This window comes from Leucopleurus acutus (genome assembly GCF_964270905.1).
Source record: "Leucopleurus acutus genome assembly, chromosome: 16".
NCBI lineage: Eukaryota > Metazoa > Chordata > Mammalia > Artiodactyla > Delphinidae > Leucopleurus > Leucopleurus acutus.
The window spans coordinates 86,874,030-86,897,578 of NC_139158.1; the positions used below are offsets into that span (position 1 = coordinate 86,874,030).

General features: G+C 63.6%; 1 protein-coding gene across 1 annotated transcript; it reads left to right on the top strand.

The window, feature by feature from the left end:
- The first annotated feature begins 1,915 nt into the window (after positions 1 to 1,915).
- SLC17A9 (solute carrier family 17 member 9) lies at positions 1,916 to 17,423 on the top strand. Its single transcript, XM_082857087.1, has 13 exons — positions 1,916 to 2,078; positions 7,760 to 7,957; positions 8,364 to 8,503; positions 10,210 to 10,309; positions 12,210 to 12,340; positions 12,818 to 12,914; positions 13,092 to 13,188; positions 13,772 to 13,859; positions 14,644 to 14,678; positions 15,039 to 15,154; positions 15,747 to 15,802; positions 15,952 to 15,981; positions 16,417 to 17,423. The coding sequence occupies exons 1-13, from the start codon at positions 2,020 to 2,022 to the stop codon at positions 16,578 to 16,580; spliced, it is 1,311 nt and encodes a 436-aa protein (XP_082713213.1). The 5' UTR covers positions 1,916 to 2,019; the 3' UTR covers positions 16,581 to 17,423.
- The last annotated feature ends 6,126 nt before the right edge of the window (positions 17,424 to 23,549 follow it).

Sequence of the window (23,549 nt, forward strand, 5' to 3'; positions counted from 1 at the left end):
CCGGGCTCGTTTACCCCCAGCTCTGACCAAGTGGAGCAGCGACTGGAGGTGAGCAGATTTTGCCCACGTGAAGCTTCTGAGCGGCTGCGTTCTCTCCATGTCAGATGCCCGTGGAGCAGCGGGCTCACTGCGGCACGAGGCTGAGACCCCGACGCGCCTCTGGAGCTGGGGGTGGGATGCGCCTGGCCGCTGGGACCCCAAGGCACTCTGCGTGTTTGGGCTGCACGTAAGCTTAGTCACCGGAGAGGACGGAGGGACGTCTCCTCCTCCGGTCGTGGCTCCCGCTCTCCGCAGACTCAGCCGCGGGCCCTGTCACATGAGGTTTTCTCTCCCACGGGTCGTGGTGTCTTACAGTCACACTAATTTTACCATCTGGCTTCTGCAAGTGAAGCCAGCCCAGCCGTCACGGAGGATGCCACGCCGGGGCTGGAAGGGCGGGAAGGGAGGTGGTGGGCGGTCAGCCGAAAGCCTGGAAGGCCGTCGACCACCCTGGCCAGGGTGAGGGGACGGGGCACTGGCCCCTGCTTGGCCACAGACTCGTGGGACTGGTGAGTCCTTAATCTCCGGGTGTTCTGTTGTATCCTGAGCGTAAAACAGAAGTGTTGAACAGCAAGTAATGACCTCACCAGCACTTTGTCCCCACCTCCTGTCTCCCCTTCCTCAGCCCGGCTGGGCTCCCTGCGGTCCTGGAGCTGGCCCTGGGCCTCCGCCCGCCCCGCCCGCATGGCCTCCTCCTTCCCTGCTCTCAGACTTGACGCGTATGTCTTTCTGGGAGCACCTCTCAGCCCGTCCCACGGCAGAAGCCACCCTTCCCTGCCCCACTTGGTCTCCTTTTTGTGTTTCGTCTACACGCCCTGGAACATCAGCTCCAGAAGGAGAGGGACTTTGGGCAAATGACAAATGCCCCCACAGTGTGGCTCTAGGTCTGTATGTAAAATCATCATCAAAGAGCCCCAGGCAGTGGGTGAGAGTGAGCTGCCAGGAGGAGGGTGGGGTACTGTCGTAGCTGAGTGAACACTTTTCCGAGTCGCAGGCTCTCTGGGGCACACACCTCTCTCCAGCCCCATCCTTCTGCCCCGTTGAGCGTCGCATAGATGGAAGAACAGCAGTTTGTTCGGCAAGCGCACATGGAGCAGGGTGGGATGTGGCCACATTCGCCAGGCTGCCGTGTGGAGGATGTATTGAGGGGGTAGCGGGTGGAGGGGGCGTTGCAGGGTGAAGAGGGGGCAGCTGGCGGAAGCAGAATCGCCCAGAAATCCACCTGCTTCCAATGTGTCCCCACCGTCACAGCGCTGGCTGTGCGCAGCACGTGGGTGTGAAGCCTTCTGAGGTCAGGTGGAGCCCTGAGACTGAGGATCCACAGGGCTCAGCGTGGGGCCCGGCACGTGTCCGCACTCAGAACACTCAGCCCCCACCCCCACCCCCCGCAAGCGCTGGGCTGCCCAGGGCTCCCAGGCTGGTCCAGGGTCACAGGGCTGGAGCCCACCTTCAAAGATCCATTTTAAAAATTGGTTCCCCTTGAGTCTTGCTGTCCTTGCACAGGTGAGACTACCCCGAGCTGTCAACTGATGCGTAGGCAGCCCTGCGAGGTGAGGACCACCCCACCACACCTCCATTTGTGTATGTGCGCGGAGGCTGCCCTGCCAGCAATGTGTCCGGCCGGGATCACGCCGGCTCAGCCCCTCCAAAGCCCCATCCTTCCTGCCGCCTGCAGGGGAAGTGCCCGCGCCATCCCGAACTTCCGCGACCGGCAGCGAGGAGGCCCCGGCGCGCGAGGGTCTGACCCGCCCGCCCGCGGGAGCGCCAGGTCTGGCCTTTCCGACAGAGTGAGCAGGGCGGAGACCCAAGTTGCGCGCCCCGCCCCGCCCGCCGCGGTGGCCGTCCGGGGGCGACACGTCCTGGGAGTACGCCGGTCGGAAGCGCAGCTGGGACTGACACGTGGACTTGGGCGGCGCTGCCCGGTGGGTCGGCTGGGCGGGAACGGACCCGGACACCCTGTGCCCACGCCGTCCGCGCCCGATGCAGCCGCCCCCGGATGAGGCCCGCAGGGAAGCGGCCGAGGACGCCCAGTGGTCCAGGTGGGGCCTCGCGGCGGGGGGTGGGGGCGGGGCGGCGGTCAGGGGAGGGAGCGGGCGTCCTGGGCAGAGATGGCTCCCTGCCGCCCCGCACCTTTGCTCTGCCTGGGGGGCCTTGCACCTCCACGCCTCCCATCCAGGGCCAGTGCCACCCCCCACCCACCCAGAGCCCCCTGCACTCTCTCCAGGCCGCCCCGGTCCTGGGGGTGGTGTGCGCAGTGTCTTGTCCCGGGAGGCCTGCCTGGCTGGGCAGGGTGGCTCCCAGGCACGGCCTCCCTACCCCCACGACCGCACCTGTGACCACCCACTGAGTGCCACCTGTGCAGGCAGGCAGTGGGCTGGGGGGCGTTGGGGGGACCACGCCGGCACCTGCAGCAGTTGGCTGAGCCCTGCTGTCGTCGTGTGCCAGAGACGTGACGCCAACAGGGTCCCCACGGGGGTGTCGGTTGTGAGGGAGGAAGAGCCCAGGCAGGCCGCCCTCTTCTGCTGCCGGGTGCAGAAGGCCCTGGGACAGGGATCTGCTCACCAGCATGACTCACAGGGCGACCAGGAACGAGAGGCGAGCCCTCAGAGCGGCCCCCAGCCGCCCGCCGCTCAGAGCTCCCTCAGGTCCTCCAGTGGACCCCAGGCCCAGAGTCAGGCCCTGCGCTTCCAGGCCTGTCCACCTCCAGCTCTGAGTCCCCGGGGCCTGCCCTGCTGCCTGCGGGACCCGCCTCCCACAGCTGGTCACAGGAAGGCCTCAGAAGCCAGAAGGCTCCCTTGGGACAGGGCCCGGTGAGGGCGGGAGCCCCAAAGCCCAAATTGCAGCACGGGGTCTCCTTGCCAGGTGCCCAGGAGGGCGGCAGGCGTGTGGGGTGTGCCCGGCTGGGGAGCGCCCTGCGGCCGCCTCTGCTCCCTTGCTCTCTCCCCGCCCTTGTCGAGGCGAGGCCCCGCTGACCCAGGTGGCAGGCAGCTCCGCAGCCAGCTGGGCAGAGGGCCGGGACCTCTGAAGAATGTTTTGAAACTTCCCCCTCGGTTACGCTTTAACGGGTCTAGATCTGGCCGGCTTTGCCTTCACCGCCTCCCTCCCCGCCCAGTTTAGAAAGGAGCACCTGCAGGTGGGGTAGCGGGGGTCCTGGGTGGAGTGGGGCTCAGCGGGAAAAGGTGGTTCGCACCCCCGAGTGGCTAAAGGTGATGAGAATCGTGACAAGGGCGACCGTGGGCGGCTGCGGCCATGTGGATGACCCCCGAGGCAGGGCCGCTCCCCAGGGACGTCCCAGCCGGGCGCCGGCAGCCTTGGGCCCGCACGTTCTCTCTGGCGGTTGCCCTCTGACCCTGCTTGCCCTCTGCCCCCAGCGCTGACTCATTTCCCTTTTCTGAATTGAGGGTCCACGTGACCTTGTGTTTGCTCAGCCGTGGGTGCTTTTCATGCACAGGGGCCATTTGCAGGATGCAGAAGGTTCTAGAAAGTTCATGGAAGCACCCTGAAGAGCTGAGGGCTCAGACCCAAGGCTCGGGAGTGGACAGAGTGGGCTGGAGGCAGGTCTTCAGGCCTTTTGTGGCCGATTTTGCCATGACCTTCCGTGTTCCTAGCAAGCCCGTCCGCAGGTCCAGGATTCTGCGTCTGGCGTCCTAATCGGGCCTCCGGCAGCTGGCCGTGTCTGGGTCACCCCCTCCAGCCAGACCTCCAGGTGGCCTGTTCTGTGTCCCCAGCAGCTGTGGAGGACGTCCCTTTGCCCACCCAGTGGCGCTGCCCGCCAACTCAGGGCCAGGGCTGCAGGGGCCTCCGGGGCCCAGGGAGGAAGCACACAGCACCTGGCCCCCCAGCTCCAGAGGGCGTCCCATGCCAGCGCCTTAAACTCAGAGTGGGCTGGTTGCCTGAAAGCTGACGGGCCCTTCTTGACCTCCCGGGGCCACAAGGAGGCGGGGGGCAGCACCGTATTCTCGGTACCCTGCCAGCCTTCCAGAGCAGGTCAGTCTCATCTGGCTTTCCCCTGTTTCTAACTGGACTTCCCACCCAGAGAGCAAACAGAGCCAGGCTCCCGGGGTGCCGGCACAGTGCATCCGAGGGAGGGGCAGGTGCCGGGGGCGCGGTCCCATCTGCGCGCAGGTGACCCTCCGCTGCTCTGACCACATAAAGGAATAAAACTTCCTTTTAAAGGCAACTTCGGGCTGTGGCTGTTCGTGGAAAGTTAAAAGCCTTGCTCCCCAGCCCCTGCCACTCCCCTTGTGCACCAACCCGTGCGTGTGTGCTTGCTGACGGCTCGCCCGCAGGGCCGTGCAGGTGGCCCTGGACGGGCGTCGGAGGCCACGGCAGGGCTGGGTTCATGAGTCCTCTGCTGGCTCCGTCCCGGTGGGCCCGGGTGGCCGGCTGGGCTGGTTTTGGTGGGCAGTTTGGACCGTGCCTCCCAGTAGGCCTGGTGGGATGTTTGCTCAGAGGGAGCAGTGTCCCCGAAGGCCTGAAGTGCGGGGCTGGGAAACAGGGGGCAAGAGGGTGGACTGGGAGTGTCATTCCCACGGTTGGAGCCGCGAAGGAGACAGGCCCTGAGCCCCCAGGGGTTGCATGTCACAAACTCAGACATTGAGCGGGTGCCTCCTGGGGACTCGCTGGCCTGGCAGAACCCCCGCCCCGCCCCTGCCCCGCCCCTCACAGTCTTTGGTTCTGTAAAGGAAACTAGTGTCTGGGACCACCAGGCCCCAGGTGAGTCTGCGACCTGCCCCGTGGGGTTCCGCCCCCTCCCGCCGCCTTAGCCTCTCCAGGGGGGAGGCCACCGAGACCTGCTGCACACGCTGTGCTACTGTCGTCCTCACCATCTTGGCTTCTGAGTCATTCCAGGCACACTTTATGAACCAGGAAGGAGGGTGGGGGTGTGACGGCCCCTCCCTCGTCACTGAGGGTCACCGGGCAGTTTCCGAAGGGAGCAGCCCCCCAGCCCCTGCCGAGGCACGGTCCAGCGGCCGGCTCCTGGAACTGCAGAACGGCAGGCTTTCCAGCACGGGACACTATTTCCCATTGGACTCGTATAGGAGGTTCTAATATAAAAAGCAACTCGTCCAAGAGTGCTGCCTGGGAGCCCCACCCATGGCACCCCTCCGGGCACCCAGAGACCCAGTTTGAAATCCGTGGTCCAGTGCACACGGGGAAATTGAGGCACAGGGAAGGGCGGGTTTCCCCGAGTCAGGCCAGGGCCCAGAGCGGCACCCAAGTCTCTCCTCCGGGAGAGTTGGTCACATCAGACCACACACATCACTGAGGGCTGCAGAACACTTTGGACTGTAATTCCCAAACCGGGCGCCGCCCACAAACACGGCTCTGTCTGGGGACAGCAGGCCGGGCTCCTTCACCCCAAACCCCCCGAGGGAGGGGCTCGAGCCTGGAAGCAGCTGTCTCCGCCAGTGGGATTGCCAGACGCTGCAGCCTCCTGGGGCAACAGCTCCTCAGCTGTGAGGGCAGCAGCGGGGCCGGGGAGGCCTCTGCAGGCCTGAGACACGGGGAAGGCTCCCCGACTCGCTCCCTGGACTGTGGAAAAGTACACTGATGTGCCAGGGGGAGCGGAGCGGGGAGGCGCCTGTAGAGGAGGGCCGTGCTGGTGCCAGGCCTCTCCCAGCCCGCTGGCCGGTCGACAGCTCCTTGTTGGGGCTCCAGGAACTGGTGGGTCACCTTGCTGCTCACTGACCCGAGAAGGAGCTGGGTGTCAGGGACATGAGCCCATCTTCACCGAGGAAACTGAAGCTCGGGAGGCCGGGCGACGGGCCCCACGTGCCACCCCCCACCCCCCGCCCTGTCTGTGACCAGGTCCAGGACAGCAGCTTCTTCCCACCCCGAAACTTTCCCCCAGAGCCAGGGGTGCGGAGTCCACCCTGCCAGGAGGCGGGCGCGGGCCAGAGGGGGTGGGGGGCAGCCCCACCTCGCTGCTGGCCCAGCGGTCCTGCCCCGGAGATAACGGACACAGCCGTCGCACGCACTTATCAGTTCCTGGTGCGGGTGCTGCCTGCCAGCGGGCAAGACCCTCAGGGCCTCCGAGGTCTCTCACCCCCGGGAGGCGTGCAGGCGAGGGCTCCGGCCCTCCCAGGGGTGGTCCTGGCCTCACCCTGGACTGTCCCCCCGGAGTCGGCTCACAGCCTGAGCCTGGGTGGGGCCCACAGGCAGGGGACCTGCCCGTGTCCGCAGATGGAGTCCAAGCTTCCACTACCCTGGGCCCCATTGGCTGTTCTTTTCACGTGCCCGGCCGGCGGGGGTAGCCCCCGCCAGGTCCAGACAGGGGTCCAAGGGGGTTTGGGGAGCGAGGGTGAGACTCCAGTGTCCTGGGTCATCCGCCAGGTGAGAGGCGTCCTTCCCTCTGTTCTGAGAACTGCCCGTGAGGCTCCTGCCGGCCTCACCCTCCTGGACACCTGTCCAGTGGCCTCCCCAAGGTCTACAGCACTAACGCCTCGGGCTGCTTTGGGCAGGCCTCGGGGGCCCTGGGCTTGGAGCCCCGGCCCCGTGCCTTCCCCACAGCCTGAACCTATTCCCTTTGTGCGTCTCGCACCACTCCCCGCCCCCGGGGAGAACCCTTGCCCCAGTTGGGCAGGTGAGTCCAGGTGCAGGCAGGACCCCCAAGGCCCCACTGAGACTACTTCAAGGCCTGTCCACTCTCCCGACCCCCCCCCCAGTTGTGGCCCCCACCCTCAGGGGACGTCCCCGCCCTGTGCAAAGACATTGCAAGTCACTAGTGGTGCTCCTCCCTCAGGCCGTCCCCCACTGAGCCCCCCTCCACCTGCACAAAGGGCACTGAGTCTCCTCTCTCTTTTTCGTTAAAAAAATACCAATCCCCCCTCCCCAAACTTTGTCTCTTAGGGCGGTTCTAGATGTACAGAGCTACCGCAAAGGCAGTACAGACTGCCACGCGCTCCACACGTGTCCCCCACTCACGTCCTAGGTCAGTGTCCATTGGTCCCCATCAGTGGACTGCCGTGGACAGTCCTGCTGCCAAAGCCCACGCTGTGCTCGGGCTCTGCACTCTCACCCGAGGTCCCAGGGCCCCGCCCAGTGTCCCACAGGCACCTGTGTCTCCTGGGCTCCTCCGGGCTCTGCACTCTCCCCCGGGGTCCCAGGGCCCCGCCCAGGGTCCCACAGGCACCTGCGTCTCCTCCAGGCTCTGCACTCTGGCAGTTTCTGACTTCCTGGTTTGGTGACTGACAGTCGACGGTGCTGGCCAGGAGTTTGGGGACTTGTATAGACTTGGTCTGGCAACCTTCCCAGGCGACCAGGGCTGCCTCACAGCTGCCCAGGCTCCTCCCAGGGCCTGCCTGCCCCAAGGTGGTCTGCTGGGCAGACCCAGCTTTCCTGGGGACCCTGCAGGGGCCCATGGTGCTGTGGTACCCTCCCTCTCTGCTGCGGCTGGGGTCCTCTTCCCCAGCCCGTCGCCCCCTTGGCCGGCTACCAGCTGTCAGCCTGCTGCCTTCCTGGGCCCTTGGTCCATGGAAACCGAGAGCCCGGGGCCTGGAGAGCAGCACCTCCCCAGCTGCGGCTATTCAGCCTCTGCCCTGCGACAGCCATCCAGCCGCTCCCACCCCTGCTGCTTGAGGGACCCCGTGCATCATTTCTTGTGTCTGCCTGTTTCTCCCAGGAGTCACCAGACGTGAGCAGGTGGACATTTGAGAGGTGGCCGAGGGGCCCCATCCAACAGCCTCTCCTGGGCCTGACCGGGCCCTTCTCTCCCCAGACCCGAGTGCCAGGTGTGGACAGGGACGCTGCTTCTGGGGACATGCCTGCTATACTGCGCCCGCGTCAGCATGCCCGTCTGTGCCGCCGCCATGAGCCAGGACTTCGGCTGGAATAAGAAGGAGGCCGGTGTTGTGCTCAGCAGCTTCTTCTGGGGCTACTGCCTGACTCAGGTGGTGGGCGGCCACCTGGGGGACCGGTAATCCCTCCCGCGCTGCAGGGCTTGGGGAGGTGGCTCCTAGGAAGGGAATGGGGGGCGGCCCCGCCCACAGCAAGCCGGGGGCTGGGAGACCCGAGGGCTGCGCAGGGGCGGGCTGGGGCCGGCGCTCAGCTTGTCTCGGGTGCTTGGTTCCCTGGGGAGCAGCCAGCATCCAAGGAGGCAGCTCTGGGGCCCATGGGGACAGAGGGACCCGGCTGTACCCTGTGTGCTCAGCCTCGGCCTCCTCTGCAGAGGGGATGTGGCTGCAGTGCCCACCCCAGAGGGCAGCTCCAAGTGACGGGCGGTGCCGGCCCCCTCCCCGGGTTCCTCCACGGTAGGGTCTCCTGGTCCGGCCTGCAGCCCAGCCGCACAGCTCCCCGTCACTGCCCTCTCATCCCCCGTGCAGGATCGGGGGTGAGAAGGTCATCCTGCTGTCGGCTTCCGCCTGGGGCTTCATCACCGCCGCCACGCCGCTGCTCTCCCGCCTCAGCAGCGCCCACCTGGCCTTCATGACCTTCTCTCGCATCCTCACGGGCTTGCTCCAAGGTAGGGGGGCTGCGGGGGGCTGGACCTCGGGCCCACGCGCCGCAGAGCAAGGGGAGCGTGTGCACGGGTGTGTGTGCCCGTGTATGTATGTGCATGCATACCTGTGTGCACGGGCGCGTGTTCAGGTGGGTGCTCGTGGGCGTGCACGTGTGTCCTCGTGTGTGCCCCTGCACGTGGTGTGCCTCACTTCAGAGCGGGTGCGTCAGTGCTGCAGCGCTGCTGCTGCTGAGGTCATGGGCTCTCCTCCCTGGCAGGCGGACAGCTCGGGCCGTCCCCGCTGGCGGGCTGCCGGCTCTTGGCTTCACTTCCCTGCACCGGGCTTTGTTTGTGCTTCGATGCCGTTGCGCCCAAGGCAATTTCCGTGTCTAGAGTCACTTCACAGTCTGGCTGGCACGTTTTAATGTCACGTGTCCTCCTCTGCCAAAACTTCCGCTCCAGGGATCCGGTGTCAGCCAGGTTGCCACGCGGCACCGTCGGCTCCACCAGCCGCATGGTGGGCACGTGCCCAGTTTCTGTGTGCTGCCAGTCGGAGGCCACACCCGCACTGGCCGGGCCAGCAGGCTGAGGGGATGCCAGCTTTCCCAAGCCCCCCGCTCTCATTCTTTGGGGATATTACACTTCTGGAGAAAGCCCCCCTCAAAGATACCCAGTGGCCTGGGGGAGCTGGTGGCAGGGGCGCACACCCACCCTCCAGGGAGTAGGACGGCCTTCTGAGCTCCTGCCCTCCACCAGCATGGCATCTGACAGCATCCGTCCTCTGGACGTGACCCCTTCCTCACCACACCTCCCCACTTCCCAGAGCTCTGGTGGGGCGTGGGCCTCTAGCCCGTACCCCCAAGACCCCAGATGTATATCCTGGAATGGGCCTCTGCCTGTTTCCTGATCAGCCCCACCAGGCCAGCCCACATGTGGTCCCGGTGTCCAGGCAGTCCGGCGCCTGCGTGCCTTTGAATTCACCCCACGTGCTCCCCACGTGGTGTGAGCAGGGGCCCGGGGCCCCAGAGGGAAGGCAGGGACCAAGTCCTGTCCCTGTGTGCCCTGGCCTCCGAGCTTCCCCACGTGCTTTTGGAGAGAAGCGCAGCGTAACGGGCAAGAGCTGCTTTCGCCAATGCAGTTTTTTTTTTAAACTGGATTTTAAAATAATTATAGCTTTACAGGAAGTTGCAGTGAAAGGCACAGGGAGGTCCCGAGCTCCCTCCCCCACCTCCCTGTGGTGGCATCTCACGTAGCTACAGGGCAGCATCACATCCAGGGCCTGGCAGTGCAGTTCCACGGGGCTGTTCAGGTCTCACCGACGTACACGCACCGTGTATGTCAGTGTGTGTGCGTGTGCACTTGTCACCTGTGTGTGTGCTTCTGCGTGTTGGTGCCAGGACTCTGGAGCCGTGTGGCTCTGGGAGCTGGTGTGACAGTGGAGGAGCGCCAGCTTGGGGCCAGAAGCCCCCCTGCAGCCGTCCTGGTGGCAGGACCTTGAGCGAACCCCCCGCTCCCCAAGCTGTCTCTTTAGCTGAGTGTTGGGAAAAGCCCAGCCCTGCTGATCCCTGGGGGTGATAGTGGGAGGAAGGAGACCCGGGCTTGAATAATCACCGAGGGCCCCGCGGAGCTTCCAGCCCCTGTCTCACCCCTCTGCCGGCCACCCCGGCAGGGCCCGCGGGCCAGCTCGGGACACAGCTCTGCGCGGGCCTCTGCCTTCTCTGCCGCCCCAGGGGTTTACTTCCCTGCGCTGACCAGCCTGCTGTCCCAGAAGGTGCGGGAGAGTGAGCGAGCCTTCACCTACAGCACCGTGGGGGCCGGCTCCCAGTTTGGGTAAGTCCCAGCCTGGGGGGTCCGAGCGGGGGGGGGTCGGTGTTGGGAGGCGAAGGGCGTGCAGCTGGCAGAGCGCCTCGGTGCGTCTGGTGGGGACGGGCCACGTGCACGTCTGGGACAGGGTGACGCAGGTCTGGTGACTCTGTGCTCTGGGAGGCGCTTGCCACCCCCATCTGCGTGCATGCTCTGTTCCTCTCGGGCCAGCAGCACGTGACCAGAGCTCTGGGGCTCCGGCACGTGGGCTGGGGTGTTATGTTCCCTTCCATCTGTGCTGACAGAACTGGATGGGGTGCCCGTCCCGATGGGGGAGGTGGCCTGCGTTCGCCCCAGAGGGTACCCGTCACGGTCCAGACATGAAAGGTCCAGACCTGTAAGATCCAGACCTGTGCCCCTCCCCACTGCACCCCCCAGAGCACCAGACTCTCCGTGGGGCGACCGCACTGGGGCTGGAAGGACGTCTTGCTGTCCTATTGGGGCTTCACGACCCCTGGGCTCAGGGCCCTCACGTTACTGCTGCCGAGGTCCAGGCAGAATGCAGAGGGGTGAGGGGTACCTGCTGGGGGGCTGGGAGCGGCCCAGATAGAAACCCAGGGGGCCCAGTGACATGTGAATTTCAGAGAAGCAATACACGGACAGGAGAGTTTCATTGTTTATCTGAAATCCCGTCTCACTGGGTGACCTGGGCCTTTCCGGGTGGGAGTGGGGTGCAGGGGAGGTACAGGGAGAGACCGTGCCCACCCCCTCCCCGCAGATGGGGAAATGGAGGCTCAGAGCGGAAGGCATCCCTCCACTGGCCTTGGGGGAAAGCCTTTCTCCTTTAACTGTCTCCTGGCCAAGCCTCAGCAGGTGGGGGGCAGCTGGGGGGTAGCCTCTGAACAGACAGGCCAGCCTGGGGGAGGGGTGGGCCCCGAGGGCATATTTGGGACAATAGCATTGGCAGGACCTGGGGAGGCAGCTGGGTTGTGTGGTTGTTTTTGCATTTTGAAATCTTTTTGAAATTTCATCCTCTCTGATATGAGCAGCTGAAAACAGCGAGGAGGTTTTCAGCGTGTTCTTGTCACCGCTGTCTTCTCGTTGCCCTTTTCATTTTAAAAGGATCCACACACAACTGTAGGCCAACTGGGAGGCCTAGTAAGGAGATACTAGGGCAACACAGGACCCGTGTGCCATATCACGGCTGCCACGTCCACGCTGGCCCCCGTGGCACCGGGAGTCCCCGGAAAGCTTGCATCTGTCTTAAAAAAATGCACAACATGAAGTTAAGTTTGATTTGGGGCAAAATGAGGGCTGCAGCCCGGGAGACAGCATTTCAGAGAAACTGCTCCCAGGAGGTGAGGGGAGGAGCCAGGATATAGAGGAGTTTTGCAACAAAAGGGCAGGTAATGGTCAAAAAATTATTGTTAATTAAAGAAAACCCGATCTCTCAAGTTTAGGAATTTAGTGCTTTTCTGTGTCTGGGAAGATGCAAGAGTCTGGGCTCACTGAAATCATTCCTTTGGTGTGCACCTCAGCTCTCTGGGGCCAGTGTCCTGTATTTTCACATCCTGAGTTTCCGCAGGGCTCACCGCAGGGAGTGGCTGCAGTCAGACGGCTGCAGGATAGCAGGTATTCTTTTCAGCCCTGAGTTTCCTCAGGGCTCACCAGCTCACGGAGGGCTGCAATCCTTGATGAATGTGACATCCTTTGTTTGTTGATATGGCAGGAAATATTCCATTTATAAACATTCCATTTATCACATCCCTAGCAAGCTGCCTGGGGACCAGCCTTCCGGGCAGTTGCCTCACAGGGGATAGAAATGCTCTTTTCTAGGGACTCAGGTCACCTGGGGTAGGGATCTCGGAGATGTCTCCGCACCCCAGTGAAGCGAGGGTCCCAGCCACGCCCCTCCCTGTCGTTCCAGGACGCTGGTGACGGGGGCCGTAGGCTCCCTGCTCCTGGACTGGTACGGCTGGCCGAGCGTCTTCTATTTCTCGGGTGGGCTCACCCTGCTGTGGGTGTGTTACGTGTACAGGTGTCTGCTGGGTGAGAAAGGTACGTGCTGCTGCCCGGGAAGGGCGGGGGCCCTGGTGCCTTGTCCCCTCCAGCGAGCGGCCACCGAACCCCCAAGAGCAGGCCAGCTCGGGGGCCCCAGGATCCCCTAGGTAGAGCCTCACAGAAGACGCCCACTCCCTGAGTCTCAGCCGGCTACGGTCAAGTCTGGTGTGAGAGTCGCCGGGTGAACGCAGACGTGCAGGGGGCTGCGCAGCCGGCAGAGGCAGATTGCAGGGGTAGAGGTGGCTCCCGGTGACAGGAGTGGGGCCTGGAGCGTTTGAGGACTCAGGGGACAGATGGCCACACTACTGTCCACCCTCGAGGGCAGATGCTGCCGAGCCCAGGCTCTGGCGGAGAGGACAGGATGGCCCCCAGGCACAGCCGGGGACCCACGAGCGCCCCCAGCTTCTGGCCTGTGGGGGCAGAGCCGTCCACCCTCTTTGAATGGCTTTCACGTGGAGATGCCTTGCCCTTCAGATCTCATCCTGGCCTTGGGCGTCCTGGCGCAGGGCCTGCCGGTGTCCAGACACACCAAGGTGCCCTGGAGACAGCTCTTCCGAAAGCCTTCTGTGTGGTGAGCCGGGCTGCTGCGGGGATGGGGTTTGGGGCCCTGGGGACCTCGGCCACAGGGCGAGCGGCCCACGCGGGGGGGCGGCTCCACTCTGGGCTCCGCGCCCTCAGGCCCCTGGCTGCCCTGGGTGTGGGGAGGGGGCTGGGGTGTGGACCCTGAGCCTGGCCCCCGCCCCCCCAGGGCGGCCATCATCTCCCAGCTCTCAGCGGCCTGCTCCTTCTTCATCCTCCTCTCCTGGCTGCCGACCTTCTTTAAGGAGACCTTCCCCAGCTCCAAGGTGGGTTGGCCGCCCGGCAGCTCACAGGGTTGGGGGGCGCCACGAAGCACACGCAGAGGGGCCCTGAGTTCCTTCCGCCGAGCTCTGGCGGCTCTGCCGCCTCCTGGCTCAGCGGCCGCACCTGGGTGCACACAGGAGAGGCCCAGCTGCTACCCCGGCTGCCTGCCCGTCTGCAGACAGTCCTTCCTGGGGGGGGGGGGGCACGCAGGGGCTGTGATGTGGGCACAGATGTCAGCTGCTGGTCAGCCTGGCTGACTGCACCCCAGCCGCCCGGCTACCCTCCCAATTCTGGTGACCGGGGCCCCCTGGCTGCACACTCTGGGCAGGGTGCGGCCCCCCAGCTCTGCCCCGCGGGGTGTGGGGAGCCGTGAGGGAGGTTCTGCCTGCAAGGGTGATAGCACTTGAGGGCCCAGCGCTCAGTCAAGGTCGGGGATGACTTAGGATCTCGGAGGCCCAGCCTGTGGGCAGAGAGCCTGGTGGGCAGTGGTGGGCGTGGATGACCGCCTGGGCTGTTCGTCCTTTCCCCGTGGTTGGGCACCTGCCCTGGCGGCCTCTGAGGCCCCTGTACCCTCCTTCCCTGCAGGGCTGGGTCTTCAACGTGGTGCCCTGGCTAGTGGCCATTCCCGCCAGTCTGTTCAGCGGGCTTCTCTCAGACCGTCTCATCAATCAGGGTGAGCCCTGGGGGAGGGGCCGGGCAGGGAGCCATGCCTGGGCTTTGCCTCACTCTGGGGGGCAGAGAGGCACCCCTCCTGGGGTGCTCCTGTAGCGACGGGAAGAGGCCACGCCCCCGAGGACCAGGCTGTGAGAGTGGGACCCCTGGCCCTTAGAGCCAGCCAGGTGGGCCCGTGGAGCCCGGCTCCCAGCCCGACTGCTGATGACTGCCTCCAGCTTCTCACCCCCCAGCCTGTTTCCCCATGTGGGGACATTGGGACACAGTCACACTGCGACGGTGGAATTCCTCCAACTGGGGGCTGGACACAGCCCCCGGCCTCTTCAGAGGAGGAAAGGGCACCTGGTGAGGTCAGAGGTCTCAGGCCTGAGACCCGAGTGCACACGGCCAGAGGATGACTGTCCCGCAGACACGCAAGCTCCCCACGACCCTGCACTGCACGTCCTTAAATGTCAGTCTTGTCCTAGTTACAGAAGAACCACCCACTCATTGTGGAAAAATTAGTAAATTGGTAGAAACACAAAGAAAGCACTTTGTAACCATAGAGTGGCCTTCCTCAGGTGCGTCTGCCAGGCCTCGGCCTTGGGAACCCTCTAAGTGCACAGGCTCATACACGTGTGCGCGCGGCTCACGGCGATGCAGGGGCTGCCCCACCGCTAGCCCAGCCCGGCCCTCCTCTCCCCGCTCCCTCCGCGCAGCCGTGAGGGTGGGACCCACTCTGGGTGCCGTCTGGGGTGGGACAGCACGGATGGGCCGACAGGATGTCTCCTGGTCTCCCCGTCTAGGTTACAGGACCATCACTGTGCGGAAGTTCATGCAGGTAGGAGGGTCGTGGGACGGCTCTCTCCCTCCGGACATCCCTGTTTTGTTCCTGGGGCCCCTGACCTAGAAGGGGACTGGTGTGGCACAGTGGCTGGAGGGCACTGTGGGGCAGTGCTTGGGACTGGCTTGGCTGACCTGAGGCCCTTCCCTGAGTCCTGGTGCCCATTTGGGGGCCTGGGTCGGCTCACGCCGAATGGGCTACGACCAGCAGGTCCAGATCATTAGTGCAGCCTCGTCCCAGTGGCCTCCAGGCAGGCCCCAGCCTGGGAGGGGTGCCCACCGACCCTTGTTCAGTGTGGCCCAGGTAGCCCAGGAAGGGGCGAGACTCCCACCCCGTCCCCACTCGTCTCTCCCGCAGGCGATGGGCCTCGGCCTGTCCAGCGTTTTTGCCCTGTGTTTGGGCCACACCTCGAGCTTTTGTAAGTCTGTGGTCTTTGCATCAGCCTCCATCGGCCTCCAGACCTTCAACCACAGGTAAGGGCCAGGTTCCTCGTCCACCGGAGCCACCCACGCTGCCTTTGGGCTCCCGGGTCCTGGGCCCCTGGCTCGGGGCGCACATGGAGGGCGGGCGCATGGCAGGTCCCCACAAGTGAGCCGCGAGGCGAAGGGCAGTCAGGGTATCAAGCCGGTGAGGACCTGGGCCTTTTGGGAAAACAAAACGGGTGCTTGGGGAGGGGCTGGCAGAGCAGATGAGGGTCCCCAAGCAGCATCTTTTGAACCAAAGGTGGGGAGCGAGCCCATCGGATCCCACGTGTTGTTCTGCGGGCCTCCAGGCCTGCGCAGCAGCTCAGTGTTTAGTCAGAAAAACTGCACTGACTTGTCTTGGGAATCGGCACCTTGATGTCGTTTTCCAGATTATCGGGTAGCAAATGAGTGTGAGTCCAGGCAAACTCACCTCCCTGTGTTGTTTCGTCCTGGGAGTGGGTCCCATGCGTAACCGCTGAGCTGGGGCTGAGCTCCTGGTATGGCCAGCCTCCGGGATCCAGGTGATTGGAGGACCGACCGCCGGCTTGGCGGGTGGCGGCTGCCCTGTGGTCACTCACCCGCGTCCTTTCCTCTTCCGCAGCGGCATTTCCGTTAATATCCAGGACCTGGCCCCGTCCTGTGCCGGCTTTCTGTTTGGTGAGGACCTCGGCCCCTCGTTGGACAGGAAGTGGCTGCGCCCCCCTGCTCACCCCCTCCCCGCTCCCAGGGCCCCCAGGTGGGTGCGCCGTGGGAGGGTCACAGTGGGCCTCCGCTGACTGGTCCTCGTTCTCTCTGTCCTGTTTCAGGTGTGGCCAACACAGCTGGGGCTTTGGCAGGTGAGAAGTGGTCTGGGGTCCCCTGCCTGCGGGTTTCAAACCCAGAGTTCCCCGGGGCGCCGCCCCACGCCTGTGTCCTCCCACCTGCTCCGCTGCTTCGGCCCTCAGGGTGGGGCGTGGCACCCCTTGGGGGGTCCCCACAGTGTCAGAGCAGTGGCGGGGGGTGGGAGCCCAGACCCCAGAGCTGGCCGGGGGAGAGCACAGAGCCGTCTACCACGGTGCTCATGCTTCCAATGGCATGTAACCGTCCCCAACCACGTGACCTGCAGATGTGAGTGAATCCCCGAGGTCCAGGGTCCCCAGAGGCCAAGTGCCTGGGTGACGGTGACGGGGCTCATGCCCTCAGGCCCCCCGCCCTCAGCTCCCCTCAAAGCTGTCCTCAAAGGGGCGGGATGGCCCATCACCCCGTCTGCTTGTCCCCTCTCGAGGGTGCAGGAGTCGTGGGCGTGTGCCTGGGTGGCTACCTCATCGAGACCACGGGCTCCTGGACGTCCGTGTTCGACCTGGTGGCGGCCGTCAGCAGCCTCGGGCTATGCACCTTCCTGGTGTTCGGGAAGGCCCAGCGGGTGGACCTGAGCCCCGCCCATGAGGACCTCTAGCCGACCGACCCCCTGTCCCCGAGGACCCAGCGCCGTCAGCCTCGGGACAGCATTCAGCTTAGAGGCCCCTTGCTCCTGGCCCGCAGGGTGAGCAGAGGCGGGGGAGCCTCAGCCCAGCAGGAGGGTGCGGTGCGGTTCCCCCGCCCTTGGGGGTCGCAGCCTCCTTCCGGGCTGGTGGGACCTCACGGTGGGTGGATTAGTACAAGCCCCACGTGGTCAGCCCGCCCGGGGCCGTGTCACTGCAGAGCAGGGCGCCCCACTGGAGTCTCTCCCCAGACCTGCCTGGCTCTGTTTCTCTGCTCTTGGGGCCGGATCATGCCCTGTGGTGGGCCGTCCTGTGCACTGCGGGGCGTTTAGCAGCATCCCTGGCCCCCACCCACTAGATGACCCCCCCAGTCATGACAGCCAACCCTGTCTCCTGACATCACCAAGTGTCCCCGGGAGACCCGCCCCCTGGCTGAGGACCACAGCTCTAGAAGAAGGCCAGGGAGGGCTGTGGTGTTTCCGCTTCTCTAGGCACCCAGGCTGAGGCCCCCCAGTTTGATGGGGGGGCAGAAGTGGGGGCTCGAGGCCCTTGTGCATCGTTGGGGACCCTGCCCCCGGCGTCCCCTCCCATGGATTCCCAGGCACTGGCGATGCGTCCTGCTCCCCTGGTGCCTGGGGAGGGCGCCTGGGCACCCGTTCCTGGCCAGGACACACCCCGGAACCAGTGAACCCACCGGTCCGCATTCTCTTTCTCCCTCCTTGTTTACAATAGAGGGGCCAGTCGTCTCGCAGATTAATAATAGATTTTGCAAGATGTATATGCAGAGAAAAGAAACTATGAGAATGTGGAAAAGCACACCAAAGCCTTATTTAAATGATGACTATTAAACTATTTAAAAAGAAGACCGTAATGTTATTTAAGGCCCTTCTTATGAAAAGAATAAACGAGTGTTAAAGATTTATTTCACTAGTTCGAGGAAACCAGCAAAGTGTTTCAAACAGTCGAAGGAAAATGCCAAGAACAGACGTACTGATCCTCCAGGATGCTGACACACACGTGCAAATACAGCTGAGGTGGGGTTTCCTAGCTCCCGCTCTGGACAGACCCCGCCTGTGCGTCTGTGTCGGAGCTGCTTGGTGTAGCTGTCAGCTGTGTAGATTCTAGAATCAGACAACTCCTAATTTTCCATGTAAGCAAAGATTTCCTCCCGCAGCCCCCCCACTTGTGATCAGAAAGAATCTGAAAGAAAGATTCGCGATGACAAAGTGAGTCTGGCCCCTGTAGGTTTGGCCTGACTGTTCACGGAGATGCAGCCAGAATGTTAATTTGCCATAAAGGCCGCGCTGTTTGCTCGGCTGGGGGTTTTCATGAGAAACCGCGGGTGGGTTTCTAGGCTGTGCTGTCCCGAGCTGGGAGCCCTGCCCAGGAAACTCCCCGCGGCGGGGTGGTTTCCTCAGGACACAGGACACAGGACACAGGACACAGGATGCAGGTGTGTCCTCGTGCCCGCAGCGCAGGGATGCTCTGCCTTCACCTTGTTGGGCAACGTCACCGCCATCATCGTCGTGACTTTCTCCTCCCAAACTGGAGCTCTCCCCTCCCCCTCCCCCAGATCCTGGCGCCCACCATCTGCTTTCCGTCTCCATGAACTTGACCCTTCTAGGGACCTCAATGGAAACGTATCCTACAGCATTTGTCCTTTTGTGACTGACTCATTTCGCTAAGCGTGGTGTCCTCAGGGTTCGTCCGTGCTGTAGCGCGTGCTGGGATTTCCTTCCTTTGTAAGTCCGTGTAATACTTCATTGTATGGCTGAACCACGTGTTGTTCAGCTCTTCATCCATCGGTGGACACTGGGCTGCTTCCACCTCTCGGCCGCCGTGAATTCGCTGCTGTGAGCATGGATGTGAGAGTAACACCTTTCTTTCTGACCCACAGCAAACTATAAACTCTTGGAGAGCGTGAGAGAGACGGCCCTTCCCGTGGGAACATAGCCGTCTGGGGTCTCAGTGCTCGAGCCCTGAAGGGATGCGGGACCCAGAAGGTGCTGGTGGGTCCTGCTCAGCAGGGGGTCCTAGGGCATACGTGTAAACTGGGATCCCTGGCCTCCTGGAATCCGAGTCTGGTCACGCTTCTGTTAGCACCTGGCAGAATACGGGAGGGAGAAGCCAGGATGTGGGGGCCCTGGGCCTGCTGTGCAGTAGCTGGGCCCAGCCTCCTCCCGTCACTGCCGTCCCTAGTGCTCAGTGTCACCTTGGAGCTGGGTGCGGCCCCTCAACCCTTCCCAATGCCAGTGTTGGGCCCCGGGTTGGGCTCCGAGGATTCCAGGTGAAGATGTTTGTTGGCGGGGAGGGCAGCGTTAGCGTTAGACAGACAGCAGCAGGCCCCGCTGTGTTATCTGGTGCAGCCAGGCTCAGACACGTCCCCAGCCCGGGTGGCCCTGGCAGGATCCCAGGGCCGACACCAACCCTGAGTGCAGTAGGGGGAGAGCCGGTGCGGAGTCTGTAGGGCCACCAAACCCCAGACACTTCTCTCCTGAGAGGAGGGGCTCTGGCCGCCCGGGGCCGTGAGTGTGCACTTGTGCACGGCGTGTGTGCAGTAGTGCATGTGTGTGTGTGCATTTGTGCACGCGTGTGCGTACGCCTGTGCCTGCCCGGCCCACAGCCAGGAGGCGCCTCGGGAGGGCCGGGCTGCTGTCCTCCTGCAGCTGGCTGACAGAGGGCGCCGTCTGACAGGGCTTTTCCCGGCCCCAGAGCAGCGACCTGACTCTTCCCTAGGTCGCCAGGTGGGAGCCGAGGGGTCCAGCTGGCCACCCTGTGCCGTGCAGGCCGGTGCTCTTGCCCCTCAGCTCTGTAGGAAGGGACGGGTTGGAAGGACATTCCAGGCGCAGGGAGGCTCGAGGCTGGACCCCGAGGCGGGAGGGGGCCCGAGGAGCGGCAGGACCTGGGGGGTGCGCGTATGGGAGCGGGGACCCTCTCCCACCACCCCTCCCCCAGTCTGGGTCCCCACTGTGGGTCCCTCCCGCTGGCTGCTGGGCCTGCACACACGGGGTTACGGCGTCCACTTCTTCTTTCTTTTTATAAATTTATTTATTTACTTTTGGCTGCGTTGGGTCTTTGTTGCTACGCGCGGGCTTTTCTCTAGTTGTGCCGAGCGGGGGCTGCTCTTCGTTGCGGTGCACGGGCTTCTCATTGCAGTGGCTTCTCTCTCTCTTTTTTTTTTAATTATTTATTTAATTTATTTATTTTTGGCTGCGTTGGTTCCTTCGTTGCTGCGTGCGAGCTTTCTCTAGTTGTGGTGAGTGGGGGCTACTCTTCGTTGCAGTGCGCGGGTTTCTCATCGTGGTGTCTTCTCTTGTTGCAGAGCATGGGCTCTAGGCTCCCGGGCTTCTGGAGTGTGGCTTGCGGGCTCTAGAGCGCAGCCTCAGTAGTTGTGGCGCACGGGCTTAATTGCTCTGCGGCATGTGGGATCTTCCTGGACCAGGCCTCGAACCCACGTCTCCTGCGTTGGCAGGCAGATCCTTAATCACTGCGCCACCAGGGAAGCCCGCGGTGGCTTCTCTTGTTGCGGAGCACGGGATCTAGGCGCACAGGCTTAGTAGTTGTGGCGCACGAGCTTAGTTGCTCCGCGGCATGTGGGATCTTCCCGGAGCACGGCTCGAACCTGTGTCCCCTGCATTGGCAGGCGGATTCCCAACCACTGCGTCACCAGGGAAGGTCTGTGTCCTCTTCTAACAAGAAGACAGACAGCAGCAGGACTTCGTGGTTGGAGGTCCTTGGGGGGCCGTCCCCCAATCCTCTCCCCAGGGTACAGGTGTCCTCAGGGGCAGGGCTGTCCCCCGACCTGGGACTGCAGGAGTTTGGCGTCAGGACGGGCTGGGGTCCCTCTGGGGCCCAGGATGTGCCAGTCCAGGCTCCCCCCGATGTCCTGTCCCCAGACCCCACCAGCCCCACACAGGCCTCGCCGGGCTCCCTCCCCCATCTCCCGCTCTCAGGCGGGGTGTCCCCTCCTGGTCACCATAAGTGACACTTTTCTGTCATTTCTTTAAAACAGGATCTTTAATGGCCAGTTAATATCTGTAATTAGCATGTTAATTAGCCCCACCTCTCTGGGCTCCCCCCACCCCCATTTCTGGCTTTGTCCTTCAGCTGTAGGACAAGGCCCTGGGGGTCCCCCCTTGCCCTTGGGGGACCCCTGCTCGCCCCTCCTGGGCGGGACGTGCAGGGGCCATCCTGGGCGTTTGGGGCGCCTCCAAGGCCGCGGGCTGTGTTCTCTCCAGTGTACGGTGGAGCCTGCCGTTCGTTCCGTCCGCTGGTTCCTGCAGAAGGAGCAGCGCTGCGCGTAGGAACACACTTTTGATGGGCATTTGCTTTATCATGTTTAATTGAACACCGTTGAAGCCGTGGCATGAATATTCAGCGAGGTGGCTGGAAGCCTCATCTGATTGCGGGACGCGCCCCAGCACGGCGCCTGTCAAAGGGGGAGCGAGGTAGGGAAGCTATTAATTGAAATAGCTTCATTAATTAGTAATTAACAGCAGAGAAATGACTGTGTAACACATCGTATTTCAGTAGATGCCCTTCATGTGTTATGGGACCTGTAATTAAAGGACGGGGCATTTTAATTACAGGCAAGCTTGGCCCTTTGAACTTTGGAATACAAAAGAGGCCCCCAGTTTTCAAGGAAGCTGGCGGGGAGGCTGGTGCAGGTGCAGGGACTGTGTGCCTGGCCGCCCCTCTTGCCTCGGGCGCGTGGGCTCTGGCTTCTCCTCCCTGCACCTGGAGGACGTGGCCCTATGGGTTCTCCTGGGGTCACAGGCCGGTGCAGGGGAGCGGTGGGGTGGGAGGGAGGACCCAGAGGGTGATGCCTGCGCCGCCCTGCTGGCAGCGTCCTGCGAGGAGGGGCTGAGAGCAGTGCCCTGAGGCCGGACGGAAGACCCCCGGGCCAGCTGTGCCCGCCCGCCCCCCACTGGGCTCGCGCCTCTGCTCTGTCCTGATGGACAGCAAGAAGTCCAGGGACAGTGCTCGTCGAGAGCACCCGCACGGTGGGGAAGGATGCGCCTAGCGCCCTGAGTGCATGGTGGTCCCCTCCTCTCACGTGGACACGCTGAGCCCAGCGGGCAGGCCCCCGAGCCCACCCGAAGCCGCGCTGCTCCTCATGGGCACTGCAGGGTGCCCTCCCTGCCACTCCTGCCTCCTGCTGGATGTGAAGCAACAGCTGTGTCAGCTCCACGTCTCTTTCCAGCTCATGCTCTCTGTCTCTGTCTCCCTCTGTCTCTGTCTCTCTCTATTTCTGTCTCTCTTCATTGTCTCTGCCTCTGTCTCCCTCTGTCTCTGTCTCTCTTCATTGTCTCTGTCTCTATCTCCATTTCTGTCTTTCTGTCTCTGTCTCTGCCTCTTTATCTCTGTCTCTCTTCATTGTCTTTGTCTGTCTCTGCCTCTCTCTCCCCAGAGGGGTCGCGGGCCCCTCACCCTGGCCATCTGTTGACACGACTCTCCTAAGGTCCCGGACGACGAAGTCCAGCTGTCCCTCCAGCCTCTCTGGGCCTTACTCTGAGAGGCTCCTTCTTCAGCCTCTGAGCCACAGGGCTCCGCGGCCCCCCCGCCCTGGCTCCCTGGCTCTCGCGGTCGCTAGATGCGCCTGCCTGTATTCTCCCACCTGGAGACTTTGGCCGGGCCTCTGTCTCCGCCTGGACCCCCTCCCCACTTCATCTAGTACACGTGTGCAACCCTCATGAACATGCACACGTGTACACAGGCACACACGTGAGCATACTCGGGCACACACGTGCATGGTACTGACGCGGGAGTCCCTGCTAGCCGGGGGCTCCTCTGTGCCCCCCGCCTGTGTGCTCCTTGGCGAGGGTGCAGCCTGCACAGGGCACAGGAGGCCTGGCCTGGGGGTGCGTGGCACACACTGTCCGCCTGCCAGGGGTGCCCGCCAGGAGGACCCGGGACTCCTGCGTCCCACACTGGGTGGCAGAAATCCTGGGCCTGTGGTCTCGGCATTGATCGGGCACTTCTGGTGCCCATATCAGGGGCTGGGGGAGGCAGGTAGCGGGGAGGACCCCACTCAGCCCCAGAAGCCAATCTAGCATAGGATGCTGCGGCCGTTTCAAAACCTGGCCCCCAGACTCCTTCTCTGGAAAGATGGGGCCTGTGTCCCCCTGGGATCTGGGTGGGCCTGTGAGACCAGAATGGGACACTGGAGCTGATGAGCCTATGCCCTGCCCTCCTGGGGCCGCCATGCTGTGAGGAAGCCCGATGGGAACGCCTGGAGGAGCCCACCCCTGCCAGATGCCCGGCACAGACACAGGCAGAGAGCACACGATGATGGACAGAAAAGCACCCAGATCTTGGATGATTAACTGAGCAGAATAGCAACCAGGTAAGAGCTGGAGAGAAGATCCCACAGGACGGACGGGAGGCTTCAGGAGAGGGGCCGTCCAGGGGGCTGCAGGAGCAGGTGTGTTTGAGCTGGGTCTGGGGGAGGCGGCGGGAGGGGGGGCTGTTGCTTGGCAAGCACAGCCCCAGGGACAGTCCCGCTTGGCCAGGCAGTGGGGACCTGGCTCCAGTCAGTGCCACCTTCGGAGGGTCACCGGCCACTCTGTGGCTGTCTAGTAGTTGGGAGAGAATTTGGCCCCCTCCCAAAAGCATGTCCTGCCTTTGGCCAGGCGGGCAGCGGACCTAGGAGCTGCTTTAGGGAAGAGCCGGAAGAGCATCAGAGCCAAGGACAGACCTTGGGAGACAGCACTGAGCGTGCGGGGACCGCGACGTGAGATACAGCCTGTCCAGCTGATGCGTCAGCTAATGCGTCAGCTTCCACCACCATCCTGCACGCCTGCGCGTGGTTCCTGCTCTCTGTCCCGCCTCCGGCTGGGAGAACCTTCAGCCGGCACTCAGGCTGGGGTTGGCGGGAGACCTGGGGGAGGGGAGGCCTGGCAGGGGTGGGGCCGCGGAGACCCGCTTGCTGCCTGCACCGCCCC